Genomic DNA, 12,828 nt, shown 5'->3' on the forward strand with positions numbered 1-12,828 from the left:
CCCCTCACACAAAACTTTCTGCTATGTTAGATGGTCAAAAAGGATCATTATAATGGGTCCTCCTAATGGGGACCAACAACAACAACAAAAAAGTCCCTACAAGGACAAAAATGACTGGTATTTCTATACTTTACTAAAACATACTTGTGGGAACATTTGGCCCCCATAATCTAGGGACTATCAGGACAACACACATACGAGTTCAAAAAGGCAAAAAAAATATTATGTATTATTAATTATTTATCATAATAAATGATCAAAATATGACTAATAACAATACCAATCAATAATTTTTTTCATTATTATTAGTCATGCTTCCATCTTTATTAACCTATTTTAACTTAATTTAATTTCACACTCACAAACATTAAGGATTAATTATAAGATTCATGAGTAATAATTAATAAAATAATAATAATAATTCGATTATAATCTGATTTATAAATGAACATGTCATTGATACTGGATTCAGAGACTGACCATTGCATTGGACTTATTATTCATGTCTTTCCAAATAAGGGATTTCACATTTTGCTTTCCTAGTGACCAGGGGTGTTACTCGTCCACTTTTACTGTTTTGTACCTTAAGCAGCTTGAGCATAGAATAAGTGTTGTGTGCATTAGAAATATGTTAATGTGAGTTTGGGACAACACGAGGGTGAGTTATTGTGGTGATTTGTTTCTTTAAAACTGCTCAGTGCCAGATACAATCACCATGTTCTTCTACTCACAGAGCCAATCATATGGACAAGACAGTGGGATGTCTGTGTTTCCTCTTTAAATGTGGTCTGTGAATTTATGGCTCGGGTAGAGGTGAGGGCAGCGGACTGCATATGAATGAGAAAACAAACGCATGCAGTAGCTGGAGCATGAATGTGTGAGAAAGCAGACTGTAGAATTTTTCTGTTCATCCGAGAATGACCAACTCGAGTTCTGTTTTATGTTTTTCGCACATCGGCATGAAAGAGTCAAGAGCAAACTGAGCACGCATACACACTTGCGAACGCACAAAGACACACTGATGGAGCTCACGGGGGAAGCACTGGCATCTGGCGTAATGATTAATTACAGCAGTGGGGCTGGAGCTAGTCATCTGGATGGAGACAAGTCTGAGGGTGTGTGAGCTGCTGCCCGTTGAAACCAGAATATAATTACTCCCCAAGACTACTTTGAAAAAAATAAAAAGTCTTCCCATTATGTTGTTTTCCCCACTTATAGTACTGTTATTACAAACAATATTACATGTTTGATGTCATGACCTAATGAATGAAATGACACTCAATATTGTATAGAAATGATCTGAAGATGCTATTACACTTTACGCTTTGAGTCGAGTACTTTAACACCTGCAATCAAAGCATCTGTATCTCACATTCACTAAACATTGGTGAGGGAGGATGTTAGGCAAACTGCCTGTGCTATGCTTAAGCAGACTCGCACTCCTGGAACACATTTCCATGTGTTTGATTTCTCCTAAAGCAAAATTCACCTCCAGAAATTTCAGTCAAAGAAAATGCATAATTCATGAATATAAACACTGATCTTGTAAATTTTGCACACACATGTTTAACAGATAGACAAGTATACGAATGAGCCCCTAAAAACAAACTTGCCTATAAATGGCAAAGATAGATTATTTGTATTTTCTGTTATTTTTGATTGAAGTTAGTTTGGAATAAAGTTATTTGGGATCAGGATTTATTTCTTGGTAAAGAAAAAAAATAATATTTATTTATTTTTTTAAATTAATACCTTTATTCAGCAAGGATAAAATACTTTCACAATTGTTACATTGTTATTTTAAATTAATGCTGTTTTGAGTAAATTTAGGTAAATGTTGGCATAACAACAATAAATTACATAAACACATGAATGTAAAAAAATTACACCATATTAATTTTTTACAGTTTTTTTATCAGATAAATTCAGCCTTAAATGGTGAGCATTAAAAACTTCGTTCAAACACATAAAAAAAATCTTACTGACCCCAAACGTTTGTACAATGATAGTGCACATAAAAAAAACCAATGATAATAATAATAATAATAATAATAATAATAATAATAATTGATTAACAATACAATGACTATATACATATATATATATATATAGTTTATAAATTATATAGAATTTATTAACAATTATATGTATTCTTTTAAACAATTAATAATAACATATATATTCTCTCTTTGGTCATTCTGGCATACTCTCACCTGCCTGTTTTATCTTGTGCTGAGATCTCCTAGTTTGAGTTCTGATAGCATGTGAGGTTATCTTTGACAACTTCCCTCGTGGCCAGAACTTGAACTAAATGTAATTAAAGCAATTCATTACTTCACACTCACATGAGAGTCGCTTCTCTGATTAAACCTAACTGTCTGTCAGCCAAATAATCTAATTAAACTGATACGAATCAACAGTCATTGGAGCAAAAATAGAGAACACCAGTTTATTCACCAATTTATGAGCTGAGATAATGAAAAGAGAAACAAAAGACACTATTGACAAACCAGACCACCAATGGGGTAGATCCACACTTTTTGGCATTAAGCACATCTATTTCAAGCTGTGGAACACAACACGCGTGTTGTGATGGTAGAGCACAGCTCTGTGAAATGGAAAACGGAAGAGTGCGGGAGCTGTAGAGATGAGGTCCCAAAGCAATTAGATGTGCAAATGGAGAGAGCCAGCCACAAATGTGCAGCCTGTGCCAAAATAAGTAATGCCCCAAAATATCAATACCTGCCAAAAAAAAAAAAAAAAAATTATTGAGACGCAAGAGCAACAAACTTCTAATGATAACTAAAAGCCGGAAAGTGCATGGGTCCACCTAATAATATTTGCTCACACGGGACCCCAGACCAATAAAAACAGTCTGAAATCAGTGGTCACCTGAAGTACAGACATAACTCTCTGCTTTACTGTAATTTTGTGGTGTGTTTGTCGTTCTGAACAAAATGACTGTGTAGAAAAAGCGAGTTAGCGCTAATTAAGCAGGCAGCAGTGCAAAGCCCCCAGGCTGAGCAACTACACATCAGTCATTTAACAGTCCACTCCACTATGTAGTGCTATTCTTCCTCACTGTTACTGAGATAATCTTTAGAATGGATCTTTAAAATGGGTTTCTCTTAATGAATCGGTCAAACTGAACCACAAATAAGACCTGAACCTGATTGGCTAATGTACCACAAGATAGACCCACACCCTTCTTAGTGATTACCATGAGCTATGATGTTGAAGATGGAGGGGACCTTAAAAAAATACATTGAAAATAAATGGAAAAAATACAACTAATTTTGAACAGCTGTAAATGAAGAATGATGCTTTTGCCCCTAGAATGGTGTAATTTTGGCAGGGAGTAACATGGGAAAAGCCCGAATAAAGTGCATTCATACTTGAAGAGAGGTTGGTGCTAGCGTCAGATCTATATATTGTGCAAGGATCACAAGGAAGGCAATTCAAAGACTATTTTTCACAACTTACAATACACAGTGTCTTGTAATCTTGTAATGTCATCTGTATGGTTCTATTGATGGAGTAATCCTGTGTTTGCATCTCTCTAGTATTTCCTCTCCTACTACTACAAGCGCGTATCAGTGTGTGGGGCTAAAGAGGCAGTGCTGTAGAAGCAGGCGTTGATCTTCTTCTGCGGAGGCGAGTACTTTAACACCTGCAATCAAAGCATCTGTATCTCACATTCACTAAACATTGGTGAGGGAGGATGTTAGGCAAACTGCCTGTGCTATGCTTAAGCAGACTCGCACTCCTGGAACACATTTCCATGTGTTTGATTTCTCCTAAAGCAAAATTCACCTCCAGAAATTTCAGTCAAAGAAAATGCATAATTCATGAATATAAACACTGATCTTGTAAATTTTGCACACACATGTTTAACAGATAGACAAGTATACGAATGAGCCCCTAAAAACAAACTTGCCTATAAATGGCAAAGATAGATTATTTGTATTTTCTGTTATTTTTGATTGAAGTTAGTTTGGAATAAAGTTATTTGGGATCAGGATTTATTTCTTGGTAAAGAAAAAAAATAATATTTATTTATTTTTTTAAATTAATACCTTTATTCAGCAAGGATAAAATACTTTCACAATTGTTACATTGTTATTTTAAATTAATGCTGTTTTGAGTAAATTTAGGTAAATGTTGGCATAACAACAATAAATTACATAAACACATGAATGTAAAAAAATTACACCATATTAATTTTTTACAGTTTTTTTATCAGATAAATTCAGCCTTAAATGGTGAGCATTAAAAACTTCGTTCAAACACATAAAAAAAATCTTACTGACCCCAAACGTTTGTACAATGATAGTGCACATAAAAAAAACCAATGATAATAATAATAATAATAATAATAATAATAATAATAATTGATTAACAATACAATGACTATATACATATATATATATATATAGTTTATAAATTATATAGAATTTATTAACAATTATATGTATTCTTTTAAACAATTAATAATAACATATATATTCTCTCTTTGGTCATTCTGGCATACTCTCACCTGCCTGTTTTATCTTGTGCTGAGATCTCCTAGTTTGAGTTCTGATAGCATGTGAGGTTATCTTTGACAACTTCCCTCGTGGCCAGAACTTGAACTAAATGTAATTAAAGCAATTCATTACTTCACACTCACATGAGAGTCGCTTCTCTGATTAAACCTAACTGTCTGTCAGCCAAATAATCTAATTAAACTGATACGAATCAACAGTCATTGGAGCAAAAATAGAGAACACCAGTTTATTCACCAATTTATGAGCTGAGATAATGAAAAGAGAAACAAAAGACACTATTGACAAACCAGACCACCAATGGGGTAGATCCACACTTTTTGGCATTAAGCACATCTATTTCAAGCTGTGGAACACAACACGCGTGTTGTGATGGTAGAGCACAGCTCTGTGAAATGGAAAACGGAAGAGTGCGGGAGCTGTAGAGATGAGGTCCCAAAGCAATTAGATGTGCAAATGGAGAGAGCCAGCCACAAATGTGCAGCCTGTGCCAAAATAAGTAATGCCCCAAAATATCAATACCTGCCAAAAAAAAAAAAAAAAAATTATTGAGACGCAAGAGCAACAAACTTCTAATGATAACTAAAAGCCGGAAAGTGCATGGGTCCACCTAATAATATTTGCTCACACGGGACCCCAGACCAATAAAAACAGTCTGAAATCAGTGGTCACCTGAAGTACAGACATAACTCTCTGCTTTACTGTAATTTTGTGGTGTGTTTGTCGTTCTGAACAAAATGACTGTGTAGAAAAAGCGAGTTAGCGCTAATTAAGCAGGCAGCAGTGCAAAGCCCCCAGGCTGAGCAACTACACATCAGTCATTTAACAGTCCACTCCACTATGTAGTGCTATTCTTCCTCACTGTTACTGAGATAATCTTTAGAATGGATCTTTAAAATGGGTTTCTCTTAATGAATCGGTCAAACTGAACCACAAATAAGACCTGAACCTGATTGGCTAATGTACCACAAGATAGACCCACACCCTTCTTAGTGATTACCATGAGCTATGATGTTGAAGATGGAGGGGACCTTAAAAAAATACATTGAAAATAAATGGAAAAAATACAACTAATTTTGAACAGCTGTAAATGAAGAATGATGCTTTTGCCCCTAGAATGGTGTAATTTTGGCAGGGAGTAACATGGGAAAAGCCCGAATAAAGTGCATTCATACTTGAAGAGAGGTTGGTGCTAGCGTCAGATCTATATATTGTGCAAGGATCACAAGGAAGGCAATTCAAAGACTATTTTTCACAACTTACAATACACAGTGTCTTGTAATCTTGTAATGTCATCTGTATGGTTCTATTGATGGAGTAATCCTGTGTTTGCATCTCTCTAGTATTTCCTCTTACAAGCGCGTCCTACTACTACAAGCGCGTATCAGTGTGTGGGGCTAAAGAGGCAGTGCTGTAGAAGCAGGCGTTGATCTTCTTCTGCGGAGGCGGTGCTTAGCCACACTATTACGTCATAAACTGGCACATTCCAAAATGAGTCGTTTTATGAGCTTGGTTTCAATAAAAGCTGTCTTTAAACTAATGAGAAAGTTTTGCAACTTACAGGATGTTTTTATAGTACATTGAACTGTTATGTCTAAAGATCAAGGGAAATGTGATTTCTCAGTTCATGGCCCCTTTAACTCTCACCAAACGGAAAAAAAAACATACATTTACTTGTAAACTGACAGCAACATTGACTCACAAGTGTAGATAGAAATCTATGTGGTTTGAAAAATTGTCTTTCTTCACTGCAGGCCTCCCTGTTTAAGTAGTTCCACTCCTAAGTAACCTCTCCTTCCACAGTCTGGACCTGTCCACCTCGTCTGAAGGAACTACTGGATGGTATTGGGCATTTGCACAGCTCTTCCTCCCCTGAGATAAGACCGAATTCTACCACAGTACTAAATTAAGTGCTAGAGAGAGGATGGCTACATTGCGCCCTCTCTCCCCCCGTCCCTTTCTGTGCATTCCCTTGCACCCGAAATGTCAAAGTAAATGACGATTGAGAGATCTCGCTCTGTCCCCTCTGCCTGCTTACATCTCTCTCAGAGGAAATAGAAATGACCAAGGTGTAAGATACTGATAACCGAGACACTGTGTTACACATGGAACAGAGCAAAGTTAGTGGTTTAACAGTCTAGATGCAGTTAGAACCTTTGGGATCCGTTCAAATCTAGTCCTTCGGAGCAAACCAAACCCAAAAAATTGTCTAGGGACGAGCATTTTCCCAAAAGTGCTAGCTAATTATATTTAAAACCAGCTCTGAAAGTCATCAAAATAGATTTGAGCGGCAAAGGAAAGGGTCAAGCTCTTGCGAAACTCTTATAAATAGAGGCAAAGGAGAATTGAGCACGAACAACTTCTCTTCAACAAACCTGCTGGGGTTTGTAGGTTAAGATTTCATTGTGCAGAAATTGAATCAGACTCTCCGTCTAGTCTGTGAGAATTTATTATCATGGCGGAATTGACTTGACACTGGCTGACCTGCTTAAATATGGAAGATGTGAATGAGCTGAATTCAACTCTTCAGGCTGACAAAGTGGCCAGTACGCTTGGCGTTCGGAGAGAGACAAGTCTAATCTGCTTTAACTCAGTGGCTGTATGGTTGAATGCAGCTCAAACTGAAGCCAATCAAGTTCTGAATGCATGTAAAATCCTTCTCTTATGCAGAATGACCTGAATCCACAAAGAAGATTCTAACCATCCACAATGCAGATAGCTGTGACCAAATGTGCTTATTCAGACCAGATGACCTACCATTAACTTTATAACGGTTTTCTTTTCTTTTATTTAATTCGTTGCATGTGTTGACAGTTTTGCCAGGCATCATTTACAAATGTTCTGCATTTAATGTGTTTACGATCTAGAGAGATTGCAGAGAGATGTCAGGCTATGTTTACTTTCCTTCTGTATTGAATTCAGATTCAAATTAGATTATATGTGAAATACAGAGAGGGACAGGTTGGAAATATTAATTGTTTTCTTTCTCTCCACTGTCTGGGTCCTGCTGTGTTACACATCACTTCTTTATGAGTGATGAGAGTTGCCTTTCTTCTTTGTGTGATAAAAATCTGACAGAAGGGCAAACATAAGCAGAGAAAAGAGAGAAAAAAACCCCAACTCAGAATGATTTAAAGAGACCATTCCCAAAGGATCCCTTCTGACTGGACTGAAGTCTTTTACCAAGGTCTCTGTTAACTGGAGCCCGACCTTACAGTTTGTGTGGCACATTTCAGTGTGAACTATTTTGTGAACTTGTCACAATGTGATGCTGGCTTTGCAAAAAGGCAGTTTTTTCTTAAAAGATGGAGAAGTGAACTATATTTCAGCATGTAAGGAAGAACTGTCAGTTATTTCACTTGTGAAGAGGTTAGTCAGTCGTAAAAGGTCATTTTGGCTCAATTTAGTTGGTAATTCACAGAATTCTTAAAGGTGCAGTAGCAAATTCAAAGGGAGAATGGAAAATAATCATCTAAGACTTGATCATAAGAGGCAAAAAAAATATGTGTTGTGCTGGTAAGTTCATATATTACGTGTTGAAAACCTCACCTTCACGACATTCCAAACTCATATGACTTTCTTCTTTTCAACATAAAAGGATAAATTTAACAAAAATTTCCAAACTTCTATTTTCCAAGAAATCTAATTTGGCCTTGGCAATCAATGTTGCCTTGGCAACCAACTAAAAGACTATATATATAGATAAGAACATATATTTGATAACAAATAAAAATGACCAAAATAACAAAACAAACTAAAATTAAAAACTTTATTTCTAAATTTTAAATATTTGGTAACACTTTACAACAAGGTTCCTTTTGTTAACATTGAACTAACAATGAACAATAATTCTGAAGCATTTATTAATCTTAGTGTCAATTTCAACATTTACTAATACATTATTAGAATACAAAGTTGCATCTATTAATGTTATTTAATGGTCCTGAGCTGACATGAACTAACAGTTGTAGTTTTATCAATTTATTAACCAATTAATAAATACTGTAACTAATATATTGCTCTGTGTTAGTTAATTTTGGTTAATGCATTAACTAACATTAACTAATGGGACCTTATTGTAAAGTGTAACCAAAATATTAATAAATACTACATAAATAGTATATAAATGATACTAAAATAACACTGCATGGGTTTGGACAGAATATAAAGGTAAGTAAATGATGACAGTGTTTTCACTTTTGGGTGTACTGTTCCTTTTACACACAACATTATTCTGTGCCCTGTTTCCTTATTTTAGAGTTGAAGACAGATTGACTTAAGATCCTCTGTAGACACACTGTTGATGTGTCGCACAGTCTTCAACACTGTCAATCAATCTGTGGCAGGAGGACTGTGCTATTTGTCAGCCCCAAACAAACAGTGAGGAATGCTCACCACGCTTGTGTAACACTGACACAAATAAAAACATTTCTCTCTTCACTCTTCAATCTTCTTTCTCACACCCCACCGGCGGTCTATCGCTTCAGCCCTCCTCAAAAATGAAACCTGTCACACTGATACATTCCTTTATCCCCTTCAACTCGCTTCCATGTCCGTACAGCAAAAGACCCCTCAAGTCATCCTCCAGCGATCTGCCTATAGTGGCTAAATGATAAACATCCAAATGCGCGAGTGTTTTCCTCTTTGTAACAGTAATTGAACAGTTTGTAGAACATCAGAAAGGAAGGGATGTAAACACAGTGTGGCAGTGTGTTGGCACTCCCAACAGATCCAGTGCTATGTCACATACTCCCCCATGCTGGGACGCTGTCAGTAAATATTAAAAAGCCACTACATCAACCGAGGGTGGCCCCCTGTCACCAGATTAGCATAATCAGTGCAGTTAAAATGGCCGCCCTACTCCGAGCAGGATAATGACGCTGATTGAGCGTGCCCTCACACAGGCTGTGATATATGGCAAAGTCACCGGATCCTGCACCGTCGCCGTGTGATTTGTGGAGCAGGGACTTGCAGGGGATGAGGGAAGCCTCTCTGGGATTGAGCGGCGTGCCAATCATCCTGGACACTGATTGGATGGAACGCAGACTGGCCCTGTGGTGTAGGCTCAGGTTATGTGAAATGTTTGTTTTTGTCTACGCTGATTGCCAGTTTGATTTCGGTATGAGCGGTCAGCCAATCAGAGGGGTGTATAACTCAAATCCCTGGGAAAGCCTAAGGAAGGGTCATCAAAAGAGATGAGATCATTATCATGGAGAGGATTGATACAGTTTAAGTACGGAAAACCTGATTATTGTGTTTATTCCTGTGTCAATTAAGACTTTAATGAAATTTGAAAGTTCACAGCTGATTTTTCCACTTACCGAATGCTTTAAGCATGCAAAATCATTTCAGACACTAAATACATGACCAACAGAATATGATGTCATACTCTATGGCTTTTGCTCTGTAATAAATGATAAATAATAAATACAATGCAGTTCAAAAGTTTAGGGTGAGAATTATTTTATTTTTTTTAAGAATTCTGAAAGAAATTAATACTTTTATTCAGCCAGGATGCACTGTTCTTTTGAACTTTATTTTCATCAAAGAATCCTGGAGAAAAAAAAGTATCATGGCTTCAACAAGCAGAACAACTGTTTTCAAACTTGATAATAGTGATAAATGTTTCTTGAGCAGCCAATCAGCATATTAAGAATGACTTCTAAAGGATCATGTGACCCTGAAGACTGACGTAAAGGCTGCTGAAAATTCAGTTTTGCCATCACAGGAATACATTTTAAAATACTAATTAAAATAGAAAACAGTTAATTTACATTGTAATAACATTTCAGAATATTACTGTTTTTTACTTTATTTTTCAGATTAAAAAATGCAGCCTTGGTGAACATAGGAGACTTCTTATGAAAAAACAACAACAACTTTTGAACGGTAGTGTATATAAAAAAAATGTAACATTTAAATTTGATTTAGATTAGGTTATTACTCATTCTATTAATGACTAGATATTTATTCATTCTAATTTGCTTGACACAGCAACATTGGCTCAACCAATGGTATGAATTTGAGGAAGGGCATCTGTTCATCACATGATATATGGAAGGAGTATTCTAAAAAACCTGTGTGAAAATGTCTGGTAGTGCAGAAATGACATACTTCACTTTTAAAGAGGAATTCGGAGAGAAAGCTATACACAACGAAAAAGCAACTGGACAGAAAAAGTTGAGCAGAGCTGCACTTTATGCAACAAAGAAGCACAACTATGTAGCAACTGCAAGCTGGAGTGCAGATAGTGATCCACTCCCTGATACAATTAGTATGACCTCAAGAAGTAATGAAAAGGAAACAAGAAAACTATGTTATATTTGATTTTCTAACCAGTACTGGCAGAAGTTCCACTTCACAGCACACCGACCTTCTCAGGCCCATTTAGATGCAGCATATAACAGAAGAAACTCTCGTATTATTCTGAAGCAGCAGGGGGGTGTTAAGATCTGATTACAGCATTACACGCAGGGCCTCTTATTGGAAAATAGGTCAAATGGTGAGAGAATAATTTACTGTTTGCTTTTCTTGTATTTGCAGCAAGATTAGGCAACATCATGAGACTTGTCTCAAAACAGATGATAATTTGGAGAAAATATTAGTCAGAATGACTCTGCAGACAGAGAGATAGAAAGAAATGGATCACTAAACACAGATGGACTCAGATGGATCACTAAACTATTAGTGTGTAAAGTAAAATAATAATTATTAAATAAAACATAAATTTTATTTTTATGTTCATTTTTCATAGCAACATCAACCAAATTGCACATTCGCATTAATCACCATTACATTTAATAAGTTATCTAGCATAAAAAATTGCTTAAATATTATTCTCAACCCAAAGCACAAGAACAACTGTGAGTAATGGTGTGGTGCTATTATATTAGCTAGCTAAGGCTGATATTGGATATTTTGATCTTCAACCCTAAAATAATTTGAATGCAACAACACTGTCACAAAATATGTAATGGATTATTCATATTTTTCCAGTAGGATAATGTGATTTTCAGTAAATGTGACACAAAGAGTCTCACTAAGAGAATTTACTCCTACTACTACTCAGATAGACAGATGAATAGATAGAACAATAGATGGAGAGAACGACAGATGGCTAGATAAAATGACTAATAGATAGATTGATTAATAAATAATAGAGATGGATGGATGGATGGAAAGATAGAACAACAGATGATGGATAGAATGATGGATGGATGATTGATAGATTTAATGATAGATCAATTGACAGATAAACAGAACAATAGATATCTGGATGGATGAATAGACAGAAAGACACAGAGAAATATAAATTTCTTAAAGGACCTCCTTATGAATTTTAGAGGACATCCCAGAGCTCATCTCAGGAGAGCTGTATCAACATCTGAGTGTGATATGAAATAGAATATACACTGTTATCTTAGAGGCATAATTACCCTCTGTGAGCAGCTCGCAACAGGAGTGACCCGGTCCATATGGAAAACACAAACTCATCTTCGACACTTTATTGACTCTGTTGTGGAGGGGTTGCATCCCTTTCCATAAAGGAAGGTGTTTGCTTGAGTGCAATATCTTCAGCTGAAAACACCTGCCCAGCAACAGCACACTCGCCAGTCAGTGATATGTCTCCAGCTTATTATAGAGCAGTGAGATATTGTGGTATTTATAGTTGATGGAGCTTCCTTCTTAGTTATTTCTTTCTCTATCTCAATCTCTCTCTTTTTTTAAACAGGACCAACCAGTGAGACTGTTGAGGTTGATGTTGTTCACTCTTTCCTCATAATCTTGAGGATTTAATATAATCCTCAACTCATCACCGCCGACAGCTGAGTGGCTGTATGCATAAAATACTGTCTCTGCCCTGATTCTGCTTTTACTGGTTCCATCAAAATCTTTTCAGAGCTGTTTTCCGAGCTGTGAGTTAACTAGGCAGAAAATAGGAAAGACCAAACAAACAAAGCACAGTGTGCCGCCAATCAAACCGCATGATCAAACAGGATCCGTATAAGTCTGCATCTTTGCGAGAAATGCAGGGATTTGGTGTCCCAGAAAATCGTAATGAAGTAGCGAGGTTGTCAAGAGACTACACTCAACAGCTGCCGCTTTTGTTGTGATTCAACAAATCTGAGAAGCATATGAATATTCAATTACATCATTCTTAATACAAGACACAATTAAGTGGAGTTAAATTTGCATGATGTGCTGAAATGGTTGAGAAAACAAGCAGTTATCAGTATAAAATCACGTAGTGGAACCAAATTAAAGCAGAGACAGGTATTTCAGG

The 12,828-nt window shown here is 36.3% G+C and overlaps 1 protein-coding gene across 1 annotated transcript in view; it reads right to left on the reverse strand.

The window, feature by feature from the left end:
* Positions 1–9,562, reverse strand: part of LOC107552783 (neural cell adhesion molecule 2-like) — a 35,249-nt gene extending 25,687 nt beyond the window's left edge. Inside the window, exon 1 of the mRNA XM_016234775.1 lies at positions 9,445–9,562. Coding sequence (XP_016090261.1) covers positions 9,445–9,562 — 118 coding nt within the window. The remainder of the gene's footprint in view (positions 1–9,444) is intronic.
* Between the last annotated feature and the right edge of the window lie 3,266 nt (positions 9,563–12,828).

Source organism: Sinocyclocheilus grahami, unplaced genomic scaffold, assembly GCF_001515645.1.
Source record: "Sinocyclocheilus grahami isolate Dianchi unplaced genomic scaffold, SAMN03320097.WGS_v1.1 scaffold458.1, whole genome shotgun sequence".
NCBI lineage: Eukaryota > Metazoa > Chordata > Actinopteri > Cypriniformes > Cyprinidae > Sinocyclocheilus > Sinocyclocheilus grahami.